This window comes from Jaculus jaculus, chromosome 1 (assembly GCF_020740685.1).
Source record: "Jaculus jaculus isolate mJacJac1 chromosome 1, mJacJac1.mat.Y.cur, whole genome shotgun sequence".
Classification (NCBI taxonomy): Eukaryota; Metazoa; Chordata; class Mammalia; order Rodentia; family Dipodidae; genus Jaculus; species Jaculus jaculus.
This window is the reverse complement of record NC_059102.1, coordinates 146,874,802-146,897,265: the sequence shown is the minus strand read 5'-3', so window position 1 is coordinate 146,897,265 and position 22,464 is coordinate 146,874,802. Positions and strand designations below refer to the sequence as shown.

Here is a 22,464-nt window from a genome sequence, read left to right as displayed (position 1 = left end):
GGGGAATCGTTAGCGCGCCAGGAGCGGCCTCGGCTCCTAATTGGAAGCATTGGGCATTATCAACGGAGGATTTGCCTCGGCTCCCTGACAGCTCGTGGGCCCAAAATGATCGCCCACTTGTCAGTGTAAAAGACCATTAAAAACAAACCATTTTGATTTAATTGGAGGCGGTGCACCGTGGGGCCAGGTGAGAAGGTTCGTCAGCCCCGCTCACCCGGGCAGTGCCCCTCTCTTCTGAGTGACGGGCCAGGCCCCGAGCCAGTGTGTTCTCCAGACTTTCTGCCTTTCAAAAACTGTCTGTGAAAAGAGTGAATGGGAGAACTTCACAGTGGCAGTGAGGTCTGTTTTCAATAGGGTTGTCAACAAATGTGGTGACAAGCTGAGCTGCAGGGAAGGGGGCGGTGCCCCTCTTCAGAGCCTGCACGATGGGAGTCTGTTAGATCTATTCTTCTGGGAGGGATGTCCAAGGTGTCCAGCTGCCAGGGCTTAGCCTACCATCAGACAGTGGGGTATCCCCATGGGTTCCCCCAAGTCCAGCTGTAGACTCCCTCAGACTAGGGGAACGAAGAAGGTCAAACCCACCCTGATCGTCCGTGGACAGCAGAACTTGGCTTTTCCCTGCAGCTCAAGAGAGAGCTAAGAAGAGAGTCGGGGAGCCTTGCTGATGGAGACCCTTCGAGGAGCCTCTGTGAAGGGAATGGCCCCAAGAACCTGGGTTGTTTTGGCAGTGTCCTCCTAGGGGAGGACATGGTGTGAGGACACTTGGTCACTAACTTCATGAACCGAGAAAGAAGCCACTTGTAGAAATACCAGCCTAAGCTCTTGTTGGCTTTGCCCGCAGGGACTGGGGCTTTCAAGTACCCAGAGTCTGTGTGTGGAGAATCTGGGTGGAGACACCTGGAAGCCAGGGCCTGTAGGTATGGCATGTTGATTCTGAGTATCGTGTATGCCATGGATACTTGATAAATATTAATCGGCCCTTGCCAGATCCCAGAGAGGTCTAGATATTTGTGCATTAATCTCACCCCATCTCACAAAGTGGCGATCTCATTTGTTGGTTATTACTTCGCTGACGAGACAACACATGCAGGTCCATGCTGTGCTGGGGGGTCGTGTTAGGGATGGCGAGGGGGGCACCCCAGCCGATCCACCGCTCATTTTGATGAGGGATTGGTCTAGGAGGAGATACCAGATCCCTGGTGAGCTTCAAACTCCAGAGCTCTACATTTTCGGCTACGCTTGGACAATGGGGACACCTTAATTACTTTCTCTGGAAATTTCTCTGACAGTGCCTTCGCAGGTAGCACAAGGTGGTTATCCAGGCACACGGTTCCTCAGTTGACGGAGTCTTTGATTCTGTGCTGGATTGTAAATTACATCCTTTGCTGTGCTGTTCACACGGTGTCCACCAGCGCCTTATTACGTGCTCCTATAGGCTGTTGAGCAGCTCCTGCGTTACTGCCAGGGCAGCCGGGCCACACTCAAGATGTCTGGTGTCTCAGCCTTGCAGGGGTGAGTGCACTGCAGTGGGGGCTGATGTCGTAATTTTCTCTTACTGGAATAACGATCAGGAAGGAAGTGTTCCGGAGTCTTTTAAGAGAGAATGGAATCTTTCCATGGCTGATGAGGGCAACTTTGCCAAGTCACAAGTAGGACTATTACAGCAAAAGGTCCTCAGCCAGACAGCAAGAATGCCAGTGCCGTGCTCTGGACGGGATTCCGGGGAATGTCAGCAGACGGGAGGCCTCCAAGGGCCTTATGGTAATTTTACTGTTGGTGTGCCCAGTATACCCTGAACTAATAAAGTCAGATGGTAGGTGCATGGATGGACAGACAGACAGATAGATAGGTGAGTGAATGGATGGATAGACAGATGGGTAGATAGATGTATATACTTATAGATGCTATGTATGGATAGATGGATGGGTGGGTGGGTGGAGAGATAAGCATATGGGATGAATGGGTAGGTGGATAAATGGACAGATGAACAGATGAAATGGTGGGTGGACAGATACATGAATGGGGGGCTAAATGGATGGGTAGATGGATGGGTGGATGGATAGATTAGGAACCTGCAACATGACAACAGAGCCCTTAGAAATGGCCCTGTGGCCTATCCCCCCCTGAATCCTCTGTCTTCTCAGCTTAAGCTCTAAGGTGAAGAGGTATTTCACTTTCTACAATATTTGTGGACTATTTCCTTCCAAGTAATTTGAAGGCACATGATGAAATGCACATGATATAAAATCAGATTTTCCAAGGTTGTATAAAGCAGACACTATCTTGAGTAAAATGTAGAGACTTGGGGCTGGAGAGATGGCTTAGTGGTTAAGGCGTTTGCCTGCAAAGCCAAAGGATCCGGGTTTGACTCTCCAGGACCCATGTAAGCCAGATGCACAAGGGGGTGCATGCATCTGGAGTTTGTTGGGAGTGGCTGGAGACCCTGACACACCCATTCTCTTTCTCTCTCACTCTCTGCCTGTTTCTTAAATAAATAAATAAATAAATAAATAAAATGTAGAGACTCTTGGACCCTTGAGTTGAACATATTCTAACTCTTGTTGAATTTCTGCCACGTGGTGCCCAAGAGCACATTGTGTCATGTCAGCCACACCTTTTCCACAACAAAAGGAATGCTCTAGCACATGGTTAAGAACACAGATTTTTGACAGATCTGTCCAGCCTCAGCCCCCGCACTTTTCAGCCATGTGATCAGGGGCCTTAGCTTCTCAGCTATAATGTCAGGGTCACGCTGCCCATCCATCATGTGGGATCATTGGCAAGCTCATGGCATGGCGCCTGGCACTCAGAGCTAGCATTCAAGGTATGTTGACTGGTACTGTTACTATGAAGGGTGTATAAGTAAATAAGAAAAAAAAAAAGGGCCGAGGAGATAGCTCAGTAATTAAAGATGCTTGCTTGCAAGTCTGCTGACCCAAGTTCATCTCCTCAGTGCCCGTGTAAATCCAGACACAAAGTGCCACACCCATGTGTAATCCCATCCCTCTAATGACAATGGGAGGTGGAGCCAGCAGAAGCTGGAAACTTGCAAGCAGCAGCAGAGGGACCTTGTCTCAGAAAAAAGTGGAAGGAAAAGGGAAATACCCTGAGGTTGTCCTCTGACTTCCACACATAAGCATGAACCCGCCCCCCCCACAAGTAATAAAAGAGATAACAGGGGCTGGTGGGATGGCTTAGCTGTTAAGGCATTTGCCTGCAAAGCCATAGAACCCAGGTTCGATTCCCCAGGACCCATGTAAGCCAGATGCACAAGGTGTCACCTGCTTCTGGAGTTTGTTTACAGTGGCTGAGGCCCTGATACGCCCATTCTCTCTCTCTCCAATAAATAAAATAAAATAAGTCTTATAAATTTAAAAAATGTTTTAAAAAAGAAAATAATGGTATACAAATACAGCTGCAACTTTTCCGTGAAGTTGCCCTCAAGCAGGAGGTTCTCACACTAAACTATCATATGATGTCTGATGTCTGATGGACATTTTCAGCCACAGTTTTGTTCAGGCACATGTAGGAATGCAGTTAGAATTGACGAGTCTTCCAGACTATGGACAACGGGAGAGAATGTACCCCTGACTGGCAGAGGACACAGGGTCTGAACTGCCCACTATTGTTACAGGCAGGGCTCCACCTTCCGACACTCACAGCTCTGACCCCAGGAGCAATCAGGAGCCTGGCAGCCATGGAAAAAGCATCTGCCTTGGGGAATTTGCAGGGCTGTTGTGAACAAAGTGGGGCGGGGGCAGTGCTAGGGAGCTTCAGAAACAGGGGACAGGAGACAGAGGAAGGCACACTTGCACTTGAACTTGAGAAAGAAATTGCTATGGAACTGGGGAGATGGCTCAGTGGTTAAAGGCGTTTGCTTGCAAAGCCTACTGGCCCAGGTGCAATTCCACAGTACCCACATGAAGCCAGATGCACAAACTGGTGCATATGTATGGAGTTCATCTGCATTGGCAAGAGGCCCTGGCATGCCATTCTCTCTCAAATAAATAATGAATAAATAAAGCCGGGTGTGGTGGCGCACACCTTTAATCCCAGCACTCATGAAGCAGAGGTAGGAGGATCGCCATGAGTTCGAGGCCACCCTGAGAATACAGAGTGAATTCCAGGTCAGCCTAGACTAGAGTGAACCCCTACCTCAAAAAACCAAAAAATAATAACAAATAAAATCTAAGAGAAAAGCAGTTTCTATGGACCAATGAGTTCCCCTCAGATCACATGCGCAAACCCCAGTGGGATGGTACTGGAGGTGGGACCTTTGGGAAGTGATTAGGATTAGATGAAGCCATGAGCAAGCTCCCTCCGTAGGATGATGGGACCAGTGCCTTTCTAAGGAGAGACCTTGTTACTTCTCTCTCTGCACTATGAGGATGCAGTAAAAAGACAGCTGGCTGTGATCCAGGAAGAGGGTCCTTATCAGAACCATGCATGATGCTGGGGAAGTGGTTCAGTTGATAGAATGCTCACTTAGCATGCATAAAGCCTTGGGTTTGGTCTCCAGCACCTGGGCATGGTGGCACATGCCTATAATCTCAGCACTTGGGAGATGGAGGCAGAAGGATCCCAAGTTCAAGGTCATTCCAGTTACACAGTAAGTTTGAAGCAGCCTGAAATACATGAGACCCTATCACAGACAAATTCAGCCCTGCTGCACATTTGATCTTGGACTTCCAGCCTCCCGAACCAGAGGATCAAATGTTTATTCCTGAAGCCACCCAGCCTGTGGTAGGTCATGATAGCAGCTGAGGAGATGGCATAGAAGCTTGCAATCCCTTGGACTGTTTAACAGATGAAACTTGTCTCCAGCAGGCTCAGTTGCCCTCGGAGGGCCCAGCATGCTACACTGCACATGTGTGGAAGTGCACCCATCCACCCCAGTAAATATGTACATCAGGCATTAGTGAGAGAGAGAGGGAAAGAGAGAGAGATTAATTCATGGGGGAAGGAAGGACAAGGAGCTGCTTGCCAAAAGTACACATCTGGCAGTTACCCAGATCTGCAGGGTCAGGGTCCCTAGAATCTGTATTTGACACCAGTCCTCAAAAGACGTCTGGCATGGCTACATGTGAGAGCCCTTCCTCTATGAGAGCATGTCGAGGCCTGGGGTAGCCCAGGATTCTGTTGCTGCATGACTTTCCTCTTGGCCAAGCACTCTGTGTACACAGGCTCCTCTCTATTTGTGTGTCCATTTTGCAGAGGCACTGATGGCAGCAGCCGGGAGGCAGGCTGGGACCTGGGGCCAGTGTGTGTGCCGTTTCTGAGGCTGCAGACATCGCCTACTACACTTGATCTGCCTCTCACTTTTAACACAGCAAGCCCAAGCTCGGAAAGTCAACAGTCTCTTTCCTCTTTAGCCTTGGGGCCAAACTGCAATTTAAAGGAGGCTGGAGGTTTTATAAAGGTCTAATGGCTTTCAAGGCAGTGGAAAGCGTGATTTACTGCAAAGGCTTAAGTGAGCCAGTGCAGGGCTGGCCACGGCCCTCTGGACACCTATCAAAGCCTCGGTGCTGACCGTCCTCGCCCTTCCTTCCTGCCCCGTGTCCTGCAACTCGCACTGCCAGCCCCTGAGCTCAGCTGCAGGCCTTCGGTACTCATCAGCTCTTCCAGAGCCCAAGTTTGAAGGCTGCCAGCCAGTGTCGAGGTCCTTGCTGGGAGTCTTGCTGCCTGTTAACCTTGGTATGGGATTTTAAGTCTGTGAGCCTTGGTTTCCCTGTGGCTGAAAAGGGGTGGGGGGCTCTTCTTTATGACTGAGAGATTGATATGAGATGGGAGAATTCACAGAAGCTCCTAGGCTGGCATCTAAAAAGATCTTGGGATGGGAGGTGAGAATGTAGCTGTCATTATAGTTATCTGGAGAGTCCAGCTTTACAGAGACTTCTTCCTTCTATGCTTCTAGCCAGGGAACTGGTCAAACCATCCACCTTTGTGTTGCTCAACAGCTCCACCTCCTAGGACTTCTCTGAGCAGAGCAGGCGAGGAGGTCTGGGAACTTGCACCGTGGGCCCCTTGGTCCCCATAGGTGCTCCACAATGCTGGGGCACCTTCATCTCCTAAGGAGGCCAGTGATGCATGCTTGTTTCTTACAGTGTCTGCATGCTTTTCAGCCGGAATGCTGTTTACCTGCTAGGACCTGCGGCTGGCCACATGTTAGGCCGTTTTGGGTCCCATCAGCTAACAGAGATTAACAAGTGGGGACAGGAGAGAGATTCAAGGGAAATTTGGGCAGGGCACAGTGGCACAAGTCTTTTATCCCAGCACTTGGGAGGCAGAGGTGGGAGGATCACTATGTGTTGGAGGCCAGCCTGAGACTACATAGTGAATTCTAGGATAGTGAATTACAGGTCAGCGTGGGCTAGAGTGAGACTACAAAAAAAAAAAAAAAAAAAAAAAAAAACCCTCAAGGGAGATTCGGAAGCCATCACTTTAGAAGGGGGAGGTTCCAGCCCAGACCCCTCCTCAAGCCATGGGATCCTCTTTAGGTTGGGGAGGGTTTACTTCCTTAGTGATAAACTGGAAGAATCAATTAAGGACCCCTAAGGCCCCTAAGGTTTTCTCTACTCCCTAAATTCACTGCAAGCTTCTCACCATCTCTTGAGATACATACCTGGACTAGAAATGTAGCTCAGTTGGTGGAGTGTTTGCCTAGCATGCACAGTACCATGGATTCCATCCCCACTAACTGGGCATGTGGGAGCATGCCTGTAATCCCAACACTGCAGAGGTGGAGGCAGGAGGATCAGGAGTTCAGAGTCATCTTTGGATACATAGTGAGTTTGAGGCAAGTCTGGACTACTTGAGATCTTATTGAGATCTTGCCTAAAAAAGAAAAAGAAAAGGAAAAGGAAGGGAAGGAGAAAAAAGAAAGGCAATATACTTGATATTGAAACAAGATATGTCTCATATTTTCTGGTTGATTTTTTTTTTTTTCGAGGTAGGGTCTCACTCTTGCTCAGGCTGGCCTGAAATTTGCTATGTAGCCTAAGGGTGGCCTCGAACTCTTCACAATCCTTCTACTCTGCCTCTCAAGTGCTGGGATTAAAGATGTGCACCACTACATCTGACCACTCTGGTTGATTTTTTTTAATTTAAAATATTTTTATTTTTATTTATTTACTTGAGAAAGAGAGGGAGAGAGGAAGAGGCAGAGAGAGAGAGAGAGAGAATGGGTACATCAGGGCCTCTAGCCACTGCAAAAGAGCTCCAGAAGCATGTGTCATCTTGTGGGCTTACATGGGTACTGGGGAGTTGAACCTGTATCCTTTGGCTTTGCAGACAAGTGCTTCAACTGTTAAGCCATCTCTCCAGCCAGCCCTCAGGTTGATTTTTGTTGGTGCTGTTTTGAGGTCTCACTTGAGCTCAGGCTGACCTGGAATTCACTATGTAGTCTTGGGGTGGCCTCAAACTCACGGTGATCCTCCTACCACTGCCTCCTGAGTGCTGGGATTAAAGACGTGCGCCACCACACCCGGCCCTCTGGTTGATTTTTAACACAAAAAGTGGATATGTTTTACAAGCCCAGTGGGGAAGGAAGAAGCTTCTAGATTAAACTGAAAATCCCCTGGAGCTAGCAGGATTCAGGGGGCCGGACCTCAGCTTGCAGGACGTGGCCTGAAAGATGCCAGTGTCGGACCTCTTTGGGTGTGAGCCCCTCCAGGCCCGCTGTAGACAGATGCCTGCAAAACACCCCTGCCGCTCCAGGAACCTGACCACTCTCCCCACTGCCCCCTATGCTTCTCTTCTCCTTTTCCCATCCCTACATCTTCAGTTCTATTTGTGACTTGCCAGCATTTGAGCATCAATGTCACCTCCTGAGCAGGTACCTCGCCTCCGAGGAGGCAGGTTATGTAAAACCAACGAATCCCCCTGCTTTTGTCCCCTCTGCAGTCAGCTCTTCGGCATAGAATCCATTTATAACGGGGCAGCTGTATTTAGGGAGGAACGTCAGCTGCATTGGGCCTCTGAATCATTCCTCCCATCTCTCCGCTTCTGCCCCACACAGCCCATCCCTGCACTCGGCGCCCTTCATGGCAACACTGCATGATTCTTATTCTACTGTGAGCTAGCAAGCAAGCAGCAGGATTCTTAAAATACACTAGTGTGAGGCTTGGGGAGGGGTCACAGATCTGGCATCTGTCCTTCCAGGGACTCTGGAGTTGGACAGCTCTTGGTGGGGGATAGCTTTTCTTTGTGTTAAGCAAACAAGTCATTTGGAGAAGTAGAGGCAGTGGGGTGGACAGGGTTGGAACCACTCTGGGGTTTAACAGAGAGTTAACTTTCCAGCCAGCTATGATTTGTAAGAGAGCTTAGGGGTGGCAAAGAAAATCCTTTCTTAGATTCAGCAGCTTTCCCTAATCAGCTGGGTCTCTGGGTGGCCCTGCTCGGCTGACTGCTGATGTATTTCCTTTCCTCCGTCTCCAGCTCCTGTTAGGGAGCCAGGGGCCCAGGAGACCCGAGGCAGGGTTAGTCTTCCACAGAAAGAGGAGGCTGATCCCAGAATTCAGAGCACAAGAGCTTGTAAATCAAACCGTTAGCTTAATAGCTTGGGCCATTATTCTAAAGCAGTGGGGCTGAAACCCAAAGCCAGATGAAAATATAGTCAATTTGTTCATACTTTAGTGACTGAACGACTATGTAATGTTGGTGGGGACCGGTACTGCAGAAAGACAAGGACTGGGCTGGAGAGATGGCTTAGCGGTTGAGCGCTTGCCTGTGAAGCCTAAGGACCCCGGTTCGAGGCTCGGTTCCCCAGGTCCCACATTAGCCAGATGCACAAGGGGGCGCACGCGTCTGGAGTTCGTTTGCAGAGGCTGGAAGCCCTGGCGCGCCCATTCTCTCTCCCGCCCTCTATCTGTCTTTCTCTCTGTGTCTGTCGCTCTCAAATAAATAAATAAATAAATAATTTAAAAAAAAACTTAAAAAAAAAAGAAAGACAAGGACTATGGGAACTTGGTGTGTGGATAGAAATGGAAACTGCAAGGTGTGGGGGCAACGACTCTGCAAAAGAATGCTGGTTCACCAGTTGGAACATGGACTTAGCCCCCAGCAGCCCGTAGCCTGCACTGTCCAGGTATGGCACTGGCCACTGGCCTTCATGGCTAACAGAAATGGAATATGAGGGCTGGAGAGATTGCTTAGTGGTTAAGGTGCTTGCCCATGAAGTCTAAGGACCCAGGTGCAAACCCCCAGGATCCAGATAAGCCAGATACACAAGGGGGTGCATATGGCTAGAGTTCATTTGCAGTGGCTAGAGGCCCCGAAGCACCCATATTCTTTCTCTCTCTGTCTTTCTCCAACTCTTTTTCTCTCTCAAATAAATAAATAAAATATTTAAAAAAATTTTTTGTTTTGGTTTTTCAAGGTAGAGCCTCACTCTAGCTCAGGCTGACCTGGAATTCACTATGTAGTCTGGCTTGTTTATTTTTATTTATTTATTTGAGAGTGACAGACAGACAGACAGAGAGAGAAAGAGGCAGAGAGAGTGAGAGAGAGAGGGAGAGAATGGGTGTGCCAGGGCCTCCAAGCACTGCAAACAAACTCCATATGCATGCACCACCTTGTGCATGTGGCTTACATGAGCAGGGTCCTTAGGCTTCACAGGCAAGCACTTAACTGCTAAGCCATCCCTCCAGCCCCAATAAATTTTTTAAATAATTTTTTTAAAAAAGAAATGCAATATGGGCTGGAGGGATGCCTTAGCAGTTAAGGCATTTGCCTGAGAAGCCCAAGGACCCACATTCCATTACTCAGAACCTATGGTAGCCAGATGCACAAGGGGGAGCAAGTGTCTGGAGTTCATTTGCAGTGGCTGGAGGCCCTGGTGCATCCATTTTCTCTCTCTCTTTCTCTGATATGTGTGCATATATATATATATATATATATATGTATATATATATTTATTTATATTTATTTATATTTATATTTATATATGCAATATGAGAAAGTAGGTTTGGCAGAGAGTATGCAAGCGTTTTTGTGAGAAACCAGGAACAAGTGGGCTCAGTGAAGGGTTGACTAGAAAGACACCTGGGAAAGAGTGCTGAATCTCCATCCTCCAAAAAGCTTTCTGGAGACAGGGTCTCATCTATAATCTATAGCATAGGTTTCCCTCAAAGGCCATGTAGGGGTGTGTGTGTGTGTAACCACAGCATGTCCATGTGTGTAAGTGCAGGTGCACATATGTATGTCCCAGTTCACACAGGGAGGCCAGAGGGCAGCCTGAGGCGTCAGTCCTCGCCTTCCACTTTGTTTGAGGCAGGTTCTCTCATTCAACGGCAACAACAGCTAGCCCACCAGCTTGCAGGTGGTCCTCTTGTCTCCACCTCCCTTCTCTCTGTAGGCACACTGGATTACAGATGCCAGCACCACAGAATCCTGCTTTTATGTGGGTTCTGGGATCTGAATCCAGGTACTCACACTTGCACAGCCATCACTTTGTCAGCGGAGCCATCTCCGCAGCACACTGTGCTTCTCAAGCATTGGGATCACAGAGGTGCAAGCCATGCCTACCTAAAACATTTTGGCTGATTTTATAAAAGTTACATGCTGGGCTGGAAAGATGCTCAGTGGTTAAAGGTTTTCATTTTCAAAACCTGCTGGCCCAAGTTCAATTCCCCATTACTCACATAAAGCCAGGTGCAAAAAGTGGCACATGTATCTGTGTGTAACTGCAGTGGCAAGAGGCCCTGGTGTACCCATGTACATTTACGCAGATACATACATGTGTAACTAAATAAAAAATTTAAAGTTACATGTATGCACTGAAAAACTCAAACCAGGGCTGGAAAGATTGCATAGTGGTTAAGACACTTGCCTGCAAAGCCTAAAGACCCAGGTTTTACTTCCCAAAACCTCCAGAAGCCAGATGCACACGATGGTATATGTGTCTGGAGTTCATTTGCAGTGGCTAGAGGCCCTGGTGCACCCATTCTCTCTCTCTCAAATAAATAAAAATAAAATATTTTTTAAAACCTTAAAAGAAAAACAAGCCAGGTGTGGTGGCACACGCCTTTAATCCCAGCACTCAGGAGGCAGAAATAAGAGGACTGCCATGAGTTCGAGGCTACCCTGAGACTGCATAGTGAATTCCAGGTCTGCCTGGACTAGAGTGAGACCCTACCTTGAAAAAGCAAACCAAACCAAACCAAAACAAAACAAAAAAACCATAAACCATGCAGAAAAGAGTATCAGAGGAAATGAGATCTGTCAGCCTTTCCCCCAGCACCACCATCACTGTGGGGATTCTCTTTCCAGATACTGGTACTGCTATGGGCATATAGGACTGATGGTGTCCTATCCAGGCAGGTCTCACAGCCAGGGTTCTCCCTCCCCAGCATATTTAGTAAAGTATGGATCAGTGCAGATCAAAGTTGTGGCTTTCCGCAGTTGACCCTCAAAGCATAGAGCCTAGTTTGCTCTTCCCAGGCGCCGCCAGCACATCTCTCTGCATAGTCTGAAGTGCTGCCATCAGCATTTGAGTTCTGGCCCCCGTGCATTTGGGCAGCAAAATAAACCACCTGCTTTTTAACAAAGTTATTTGGGGCTGGAGAGATGGCTTAGCAGTTAAGCGCTTGCCTGTGAAGCCTAAGGACCCTGGTTCAAGGCTCAATTACCCGGGACCCACATTAGCCAGATGCACAAGGCAGCACACGTGTCTGAAGGATTTGTCTGCAGTGGCTGGAGGCCCTGGCACGCCCATATTCATTCATTCATTGATTCTCTCTCTTTCTCTCTCACTCTCAATAAATAAAAATGAACAAAAAAAAGTTATTTGTATTTTTTTATGCGAAGGGGGAAGAAAGAGAGAAAGAATTGGTACACCAGGGCCTCTAGCCAGTGCAATCAAAAGTCGATGCACGTGCTACCTTGTGTGCATGTGCGATCTTGCACACTTGCGTCACCTTGTGTGTCTGGTTTATGTGGGATCTGGAGAGTCAAACATGGGTCCTTTGGCTTTATAGGCAAGTGCCTTAACCACTAAGCCATCTCTCCAGCCCCACCTGCACTCTTCTAATGTGTGTGTGTGTGTGTGTGTGCGATAGAGGGTGCATGTGCATGTGGAGGGTAGAAAACAAACACCATCCACCACTTTTTTTTTTTTTTGAGGCAGGGTCTCTTACTGGCCTGGATCTCAGTGATCTGGCTACACCTGCTGACAGGTGAGCACCAGGCACCCACCTATCTCCACATCCCCAGTGCTGGGGTTACACTGCCCTGCCTGGCATTCTTATGTGGGTACTGGGGATCAAAGCACATCCTCATGCTGTACTGTCAGCTATTGCCTCAGCCCCACAATCTGCTTCTCATGGCTTACAATTCGGTGACCAGATACTGTGAGGTTCAGAAAGCCACAGTTGAGGCGGGGCGTGGTGACACACACCTTTAATCCCAGCTTTCGGGAGGCAGAGGTAAGAGGATCGTGTGAGCTCAAAGCCACCCTGAGACTATAGAATGAATTCCAGGTCAGCCTGAGCTAGAGTGAGACCCTGCCTCGATAAACCAAAAAAGAAAAAAAAAAAAAAAGAGTCATAATTGAGAGCAAAAGGGAGTGATGTCTATGATGATGTCTCTCAACAGTCCCAAAAGAGGGCTGTGGGAGCAAGTGATCCCCAGCCTGGGATGTCATGTGAACCGTGTGGCTAGCCCATGCCTGGATGATATAGCAAACATTATATGGTTTATCAACACTCCCCACACTTTGGGCTGCCAGCCAAGCCTGGCTGTTTCAGTCTGTGATGCTGTGTACGTGAGGATAGAACTTCTCTAAACTTTCTCCCATCTATCTGTCCAGCCGTGCAGCTCCTGACCACTTGTTGGTTTAGTCACCTCTTTCTGTCCATCTCATTCCCTGCAGGTAGCCCTACAGCAGCAGCAACAGTCTTAGCCTGGCCAAGTCCTCAGACCTGAGAACACAGCCCGGGACTGAGGGGCTCAAGGGAGAAGTGTGCACGTGCAGGGGTGAACAAGCAAATGAACGTATGGATGATGCCACCCTCCTCAGGCAGCTGCCATTTATTGTCAGCATATCATGGGCCAGATGCTGTGCTTAATGTTGTCCACATGGGCTCGTCAAATTCTCCCAGCAGCCTGGTCGGGAGAGTATGGACAGGTCATTTTGCGGGAGAGGTCTTTGACTGATAAGGTCATGAGGCAGGTCACCCTTTAACTCTGCTGGCACACACAGACACCATGCTGTGCCCCACCTTACTGTCCACTGGCCTCTACCCTGCCCTGCCACCCCCAGCGTGTAGAGATTAAGCTAACTGGAAAAAGGCTATGCCTGGGGACATGGAAGACTATGAACCTCGGGTGGAGCTTCTTAAAGACAGGAAATTACAGCTTCTCCATAGATTTCCTGATAAACATAAACAATTCATGATCTGATCTGCTGCAAGCTCGAGGATCTGTCATATGCTCTGACTGCCCACTGCTTTGACTGCCTGTCTCTAAATAAAAGCTGTAAGTACAGTCAGTTTGGGGAATACTAGAGTGCACCCCCACAACTCCCCATTAAATCATATTTTCCTAGTGTGTATTCATTTCACGTTTATCCAAACACCACTGGACAGTGCACAAACCAGCACACATTGGGTGTGGCACGAAAGCCCCATGTCACTGAGTACAGAGGGTGTCAGCCCCCAGCCCAGTGACCCTTCCATTGAAAGTAAAAGATGTTCACGACCCATCCCCCATATGAGAGCCCAAGAAAGGGGCTGAGCTATTACTGTGGTGGTTCATTCTGGACTGTCTGTCACCTCAAAGAATCCTCACTCTGTCATGAAAGAGAGAGGGGCTCACAAGGCCTACCCTCTCCCCAAAACCTATAGGCAATTAGGGGTTGCTGGAGAAGGGAAAGAGATTTCCTTCAGGGGCGTAGCCACTGGTAGGTTGCCCGTGCTCTGGTAAATAACCCCTATCCATGCGCCTGTAAGCAACATTAGTGAACTGCATCGAGACACCAGAACTAACATGAGCGGAAGGATGACTGCTTGTGAAGAAGGAAGGATAAGTGCAAGTGGGTGGGAGATGAGAAAGGGCGACAGGGCAAATATTATTAAAATACTTTATAGCTGGGCATGGTGGCGCACGTCTTTAATCCCTGCACTCGGGAGGCAAAGGTAGGAGGATCACCCTGAGTTCGAGGCCGCTCTGGGACTATATAGTGAATTCCAGGTCAGCCTGAGCTAGAGTGAGACCCTACCTTGAAAAACCAAAGAAAAAAATAAATAAAATCAAATATTTTATACATATATATGGAAACATCATAATGAAACCCATTGCTATGTATAACTAACATATACTAATAAAAAGAATAAAAGCTGGGTGCGGTGGTGCATGCCTTTAATCCCAGCACTGGGTAGGCAGCAGTAGGATTTCAAGGCCAGTCTGAGACTACATAGTAAATTCCAGGTCAGCCTGTGCTTGAGCGAGACGCTATCTCAAAAAATTAAAAAAAAAAAATTAAAAATTACAAAAAACAAAAAGAGACCTTGATCTGCTGTTTGCATGGCTCCTTGACCCACCTGAAAGGGTGAACCAGCAAGTCTTGGTTCAGAAGCTACGGCATAGGACTGATCCCACCCTCCCAGTTTCAGACGTGTTCTGAGCTCCCAGCCTCTCGGCTGAACGCCCTGGCTGGAAGGCTCTGCACCAGCTGATAGCTGACCCTCCCTCCTGGGCAGGGCCCTCCCCCGGCAATAGCTGGTCACAGACACAAGAAGAAAGCTAGTGTCCCTGATGGCCCTGCCTCCCAGGCCCTGCTAAATGGGCCCATCTGAAGCACCCCCTGGATGGAGTGTGTACCCCTTCCTGACCCCTTTCCTCTCACCATCCCAAGGACCGGGGTCCTCCACCGCCCCTCATGGCCGGCCGAGAGGAAGCAGAGAGCAGCCTGCCTGATTCGGTGACCCAGGCTGTGAGGTGGCCGCCGCGCCCTGCCTGCTGCTTTTTCCACGTGAAAGGTGTTTAATTATTTCTGACAGAGTTCAGCGTCGACATCTGTTCGTGAGCGGGCAGAGTCCATTTAGGTTATCCATCACCCTGACAGGTTCAACTTTTTTGGAAGCGCTTTTTTCCTGTCATAATGGGGCTGAGGTGGGGGTGGAGGATCAGCCACGATGTTCGACGTTCGACCCAGACAAAGACCCTCCTGAGGCTTCCTGCACCATGACAGGACAGCGGCCTGACCCAGGTCCTTCTCAACACAGCCCCTGTCTGTGTGGGGAGGGTGGGGCTTCTCGGGTATCCGTGGTGAACAAGGGGGCTTTGTTGGGTCTGTGACAGACTTTAAGATCCTGTGGTCTTTCTGGGCTTTGCATTCATCCATCTACTCACTCATCCATGAACTCATTCATTTCGGATGTTTACTAACTGCCTCGCCTGTGCCAAGCACCGTGCTTGGCTCCAGGGACATGACGAGGGATGTAGAGGCCCGGTCCCTGTACAGTCACACTTTACTGGGGAAGATGAGGAAACTGCCCAGTTACTTATCGAATTGCAAAGGTGCTAAGTGCCCTGACAAGAAGGCATGGCACCCTGTGAAGGCAAGGCAGAACTTGCTGGGGCAGAAAGGAGTCTCAGGAGACACGCCCCCCTACCCCAAGGGCTGAGGTAGCCTGAGATTTTGGATCCAGTTTTTTTTTTTCTTTAAAGACTTCTGGTATCTTTTATTTTATTTTATTTATTTGAGAGGGAGGGAAGGAGAGACAGAGAGAGAGAGAGAATGGGCGTGCCAGGGCCTCCAGCCCCTGCAAACGAACTCCGGACGTGTGTGTCCCCTTGTGTATCTGGCTTACATGGATCCCGGGGAATCGAACCTGGATCTTTAGGGTTCACAGGCAAGCGCCTTAACTGCTAAGCCATCCCTCCAGCCCTGGATCCAGTTCTTATGGGACATACTACTTCAGCTCCCTGAGCCCCAGCGTCCACATTGGTGGCACAGGGACATGATGTCCAGCATTTGACTCATGGTGAAGGCTCTGTCAATATTGTTGTTGGTGTTACTTCCCAACAAGGAAGGCATTGCATGTGACATTCCATAACAGCTGCCTTTGAAAATCTAAGGGTCTCTGCTAGGTGGCACAAGTGCCCAGAAAGAACCCTGCTCTAAGCATCCTGCACATGCACCATTTCCTGGACCAACATGATGGGTTACTGGGGCACTAGTTGACTCCCAAGGGAATCCTCAGAAAGGTGGAAGCCCCTCAGCAAAGGCCAGGCTTGCACTTGTCACCCATGCCTCATCCTTTCTGTGACACGGTAGGCAGTGGGCGCATGCCAGCCTGGGCCCTGCAGGTCCTCATCCTGGGGTTCAAGCCAGCCTATCTAAGGATGCTGGAAGAGACACTGGCCCACCTCACTTCCATGGAGGGGTCAGGATGCTTGTTTGGAGGATGAAATGACACCATCCACATAACCAGCCACATGTGATACCCTGGCACTAGGAATGTGTCATTACTGGGTTGCTACTGGTCCTCAGAGTTTATCTCAGATCAGCGTTCTAATGAGTAGAAGAAACAGCTGAAAGAAATCCTCTCTTTTGCAAATAGAAACATTTATTTCTGCCCCTAAGCTCCTGCTGGGGCCAGCCTCTGGCTGGGCATGGGAGACAGGAGCCCCCACCATGGAGTCTTCCATGGGCTTTCTTCGGTACCTGGGTAGGGGCGTCCTTCCCTTAGTGGGAGGCCACTTGCAACCCTCCTTTGTCCATGGGCTTAGACTCTTAAGTCAGAGATTCAAGGCACCCCCTCTGCCTGGGGGGCATCCTGTGCCTGTGGAGCCAGGGGTCCTGGTACCTCTTGGGCAATGTCACCCAGATACCTGCATACTTTCCATCACCAGGCAGCATCGGCGAGAAAAGGGAAAGAGGAAAGACAACGGGGTGGCAGGGGGAGGGCTGAGGAAGGAGATTGTAGATAGCGGAAATTGAGAGAAGCAAGCACTGGGGTATGTTTTAAAAGGACTGATGTTGAGAGAACCAGAGAGAAGTGGGAGGTGAGTTGGGCTGTTGAGGCTGAGGTGAGTGGCGCTTTAAGCAGCAGCGGTGTGGCGATGATTCCAGCCACTTCCTGATCAGTGGTCGGTCAGGTTCTTGCCTTGACATTTGCTGTGAGCACCAAGGCAGCCTGGGCTGATGGGCGGTGGGGCACATGGCCACTGACATATGCTGATGGAGGCCACTTGGGCAGGACATGAGAGGCCACATCAAGGGGGGGGCAGAGCAGCATTCCTGGTGAAGTTCAGCACCTTGTTCAAGTGCATTAGGCTCAGGAAGGCAGCAGCCCCTTCATTGCCTAAATTGCAGTTTAACGTAGCACAGCAGCTGGGCAGGCTGGCCCGAAAATGTTATCTTGACAGGGCTGGGGAAGTCCTTCATAGTTCTCTAGAAAGCGTCTTTCCGCCCAAGTCAGACTTCTCCTCATCCTAGAGCATTGCTCCCTGTCCCCAGAGCAACATTGGTTGGAGAGGGCTATCCCTGAGAGCTTGTGACTATCTTGCATCACGGTCCTAGGAGCAGGACGTGGTGCATTTCCCTTAATCTGTAAATGCCTCCAACACAGGCACACACATACACATGCAAGCGCGCGCGTACACACACACACACACACACACACACACACACACACACACACAGTCTTTTTCCTACCCAAAGCTGTTGGCCTGAGTCCCTGTCTGCTGCCACAGGGTTAAATGAGTGAAAGAAGACAGGTTCAACTCTGAGGCCAGGGCACAGTTCACTCCCTGGGTCCTGATCCAGGCCACCTTGGTGGCATAGCCAGCACTTAATTCCAGCTCCCACAAATGTTTCAGCCCCTCTCCCCTGTGCACTGTCATGCCGCCGTCACTTGGGAATGTTAGCCTGAGGTCGTGAGGCCATCTAGCATCTGAGTCCTAGGAGCAGGGCACAACCCACATGTTATGATCTTGTCACTGGAGGGAGGGTCAGCCCAGGTCGTCTGTGTGCCCTGGGTAAACAGCCACCTCAGCACTGTGCTGAGATGACCTAGGTTAGGGCCAGCCCAGGCCCTGTCACTTCCCCAGCATGCGCTGACTTTCCTGGATGTGAAATGGGTTGATGTCATGTACATGTGCAGTCTCAGCTGAGCTAAGTGGGCTCGGAGCCCAGCCCTGAGGAAGCACTTACAACCTTAGCTTCTGCCGCTGCTGCTGTGGTCACGTGCACTGATGATCAGGAGCCTGGAGAACTCCTAGATAACGGGTAGATACTGGGCCAGGGGAGCAGCAGCCAGCCAGGTCCGTGGGACCAATGAATGAAGGGGACACTGACCTTCTGGAAGTGTGGCATGTGCCACAGGGCATCCAGCTTCACAGGTGGCTTGTACTTCCTGAGCTGACAGCTCCGAGTCTCATACAGCTTCCCCAGGATCACCTGCAGGCCAGAAACACAGCAGTGAGATGCCACGTGGCTACCTGGACAAGGCCAGGTAATGACCAAGGGCTGTGAGGACAGGGTTTGGGATGCTCAAGTAGCTGACTTGAGGGTGGCTTTCTTCCTGGCCCTGCCTCTTCCTTAAGGCTATTCTCAGCATTGGCCCTGGTTATGTGGCCCAAGGGGTCAGGGAGGTACCCATGGGACAATGTGGCACCAATTTCTGGTCTAACTTAGGACACTTAGCTGGGCGGGAAGGATGGTGTCCCTGTTACCCTTGAAACCCCTTTCCCTAAGGCTGACATGACTCCTCTGGTCCCTAGGGATCTCTGGTGTCTGGGTGAAGAAATGCATGACTCAAGGATGTCACTGCCCCGCAATGACTCCTCAGGAAGAGGAAGGCGGGCTCCTTTTGAGAAAGGGAACTTGAGTGTGTTCCAGAGTTAGCAAGGTCTCTGTTGGTGGGTCTCAGTGGCAGAGAAAGCCTGTGCCTCCTGAACCCCAAGTTCCATGCCCACTAGCAGGCACCAGTGTCAGCATAGCTCATGTCTTGTACCTCATGGGGGGTCTGTTGAGGACCAAATTGTTTCCCCTCCAAATTCAGATGGCGCAGCCCCAACCCCTATGTGACTGTGTGTGGAGATAAGGCCCATGATTGGTAACTTAGGTTAAATGGAACTATAAGAGTCGAGTCCCAACCAAATTCTTACAAGAGAAAAGCTAATGTGACCTAGCACATGTGGACACAGTTGGAAGGTGGCCGCCTGCCAGCCAAGGGCAATGGCCTCAGCAAAAACCAGTCCTGTTGACACCTCAATCTTGGGACTTCCAAAACTGTGAGAAGACAAATTTCTGTTGTTTGGGCTGCTGATCTATGCCATTTATTACCATGTTCTGGAAGATCAACACAGGGTTCAAGGCTTCCAACCTCAAACCCACTAGGGGGATCTGCGCCATGTGATTGCACACTGTGATAAGCCACATAGTGCCTTCCTTAGCTCATTTTGACTCACATCAAAGTGCAAAACTTCCCACTGGGTGTGGGGGGGAGGGGCTGACAGTCTCATATTTACCACTAGAGCCTAAGACAGAGATGTGGTTACAACTGGAGCAGTAAGGAGGGGCATGGGGACACAGGTGTCTAAGGATCTAGTCAAGATGTGCCCCTGAAGAGGCAGATGGGGAAAGGGCCTACAGGTCAGAATGGGGATCCTTATTTCAAGACCCACAGGCCTGGCCCATTGCCCCAGAAAAAGATTCTGAGTTCATTCCTCAGGCTCAACTGAGCACCTGACCCACCTTGCCTGGGTCATTCACTCTTTCAACAAATATTATTGAGAATTCTTCATGGACCAGACAAACACTAGGGAGGAGACTCAAAACTCATCGACATACTGCGAAGAAGTGACTGTTGGGTGCTCAGTGCTAAATGAGGCATCTTCATGACACCCTGCAAAGCTCAGGGAGAACTGTCAAAGAGGTGCAAGGAAGAATGTGAGAGCCGAAGCTTGTGGAGGAGCGCTGCGGAGTGCTGGCTTCTAAACACCAGGCGGCCGCTACCTTCGTGACCTCACAGCAGCTGCGCTTATCTGCACCAGACCTACGTGCCACTGGGCTTATCCAACATGTTCTCATGGATGATGGAAGAGGGCAAAAAAGGGACAAAGAGATGGGCTGGAGAGATGGCTTAGCAGTTAAGGCACTTGCCTGCAAAGCCTCACAATCCAGGCTCTTTTCCCCAAGACCCACATAAGCCAGATGCACAAGGTGGCATCTGGAGTTTGTTTGTAGTGGCTGGAGGCCCTGGTGTGCCCATTCTCCCTCTAGATTGGCCATCCCCCCCCCCCGTTTTCTTTTATTATTTATTTATTTATTTACTTGAGAGAGTGAGTGAGCGGGAGGGAGAGGCAGATAGAGAACGGGCATGCCAAGGCCTTCAACTGCTGCAAACAAGCACCAGATGCATGCACCACCTTGTGCATCTGGCTTACGTGGATCCTGGGGAATTGAACCTGGGTCCTTTGGCTTTGCAAGCAAGCACCTTAACTGCAAGTCATCCCTCCATGGACCCCTCTCTTAAATGATATAAATAAATAATAAAATATTTTTTTAAAGGGACAAAAAGAAAAAAGTGTTCCGTGGAAGAAGGACACAGGAGAAGAGACAAAAGCAACTCAGGAGGCTGAAGTAGAAGGAAGGAGTGCCTGGGCTAGAGTGAGCTCCAGGTCAGCCTGGGCTAGAATCAGATCCTGCCTCAATCTTTATCTCCTTGTGAATAAATAAAAAATATTCTTCAAAAATATATTATGTGCTCCAAGGAAATGGCTTAGCAGTTAAGGCATTTGCCTGTGAAGCCTAAGGACCCTGGTTTGATTCCCCAGGACCCATGTAAGCCAGATGCACAAAGGGGCACATGCATTTGGAGTTTGTTTTGCAGTAGCTGGAGGCTCTGGAGTGTCCATTCTCTCCCTCCCTCCCTCTCTCTCTCTTTCTACCTGCCTCTTCCTGCCTCTCTCTCTCTCTCTCTCTCTCTCTCAAATACATACATAATAAAATATATTTTGAAAAATACATTATATATGTGTATAAGTGCTGCCAATAAAAAGAGCCAGGGGCTCCCTCTCTCTGTCTCTAATAAATAAATAAAAATGAAAACTTTTAAAAAAAGATATGAGTTGTTTCTTCCCAGGATCATTTATTTAAAAAAAAGAGCCAGGGGCACATCACTGAATAAAACAAAGACCCCACCCTCATGGAGGTGACATTCCAATAGGAGAAAATCTATACCAAGTAAGTAATTCTAAATTGTCAATTTTTTGCATGTGTGAATGTGTATATGCATGTTTGCATGTGTGGGGGTGCACACGTGTGTACACATACATGTGGAGGCCAGAGGTTGACAGCAGGTATCTTCCTCAATCCCTTTCCATCTTACTTATTAAGATAGACTCTGTTGCTTCTAGATCTTACCAATTTGTCTCGTCTAGATAGCCAATTGCCCTGATGACCCTCTGTCTCTGCCTCTGGAGCACTTGGATTATAGGTGGGCTGTCACGACCACCTGGCATTTATATAGATGCTGGGAATTTGAACTCAGGTCTTCATGTTTGCATGGTGAGAACTTTGTCCACACACTTATATATATATATAGTTTTTTTTTTTTTAAGGTAGGGTCTCACTCTAGCCCAGACTGACCTGGAATTCACTATGTAGTCTCAGGGCTTCTAACTCATGGTAATCCTCCTATCTCTGCCTCCCAAGTTCTGGGATTAAAGGTGTATGCCACCACGCCTGGCCCTGTCATCAATATTTTGAAATAAAAACCAAACTGAAGCTGAGTAAGAGATGGGGAATGGCAAGATGTTGGTGGTGGGAACAATTAGGGAAGACCTTCCTGATGAGGATATAGTGGAAGAGAGAAGAAAAGTGGGAAAGGTTATCTTGGAGTATTTTTGGAGGGTATACAAGCAGGTTCAAAAGCCCTGGGATTGGAACATGCTGAGGAGATTAGAGAAACAACAAGGTGGCTAGAATGGCTGCTGGGAGAGATGGTGAGGCCATGGGTCTTGTTAAGCTTGGTAAGGACTCTGGGCTCTATTCTAGACTCATTCAGAAGCTTCTGGAAGGCAGAATGATGACTGACATGAGCCAACTCAACTTTTCAAGAGCTTCTATAAAGGACAGACCCTGGGGTTTCCAAGGGTGGTTGTTGGGTGAGCAGGTGGTGGTTGAAGACCATGCAGGTAAGACAGGAGCGGCCTAGGCTACCTTGAAGACATGGTCAGATGCAGGATTGACTGAGGGGCTGTAAGATGGGTCTATAGCAAAGAGGTCAGTAGAGCTGGGACGGGAACCACAGCCTTTCTTGTAGCACCCAAACCCCTGTGAGTCCTTGGGCTGCGGCAGCGCTGGGTAGCAGGTTCCCAGTCAGTCTTTGGAGAAGCCCAAGGTCCTGGGACTCCAAGTATGCACCTTACCCTACCCTGTTACCTACTGTCCCACAGTGAAGATGAAGACAGGGCTTAGTGGCATGGTATAATGCTGCCAAGCCATACAGCTTT

The 22,464-nt window shown here is 49.3% G+C and overlaps 1 protein-coding gene across 1 annotated transcript in view; it reads right to left on the bottom strand.

Annotated features, from left to right (window-relative positions):
• The window catches only part of Cfap77 (cilia and flagella associated protein 77), a 197,805-nt gene that overhangs the window by 25,420 nt on the left and 149,921 nt on the right, over nt 1-22,464 (bottom strand). Inside the window, exon 5 of the mRNA XM_012947861.2 lies at nt 18,302-18,403. Coding sequence (XP_012803315.1) covers nt 18,302-18,403 — 102 coding nt within the window. The remainder of the gene's footprint in view (nt 1-18,301; nt 18,404-22,464) is intronic.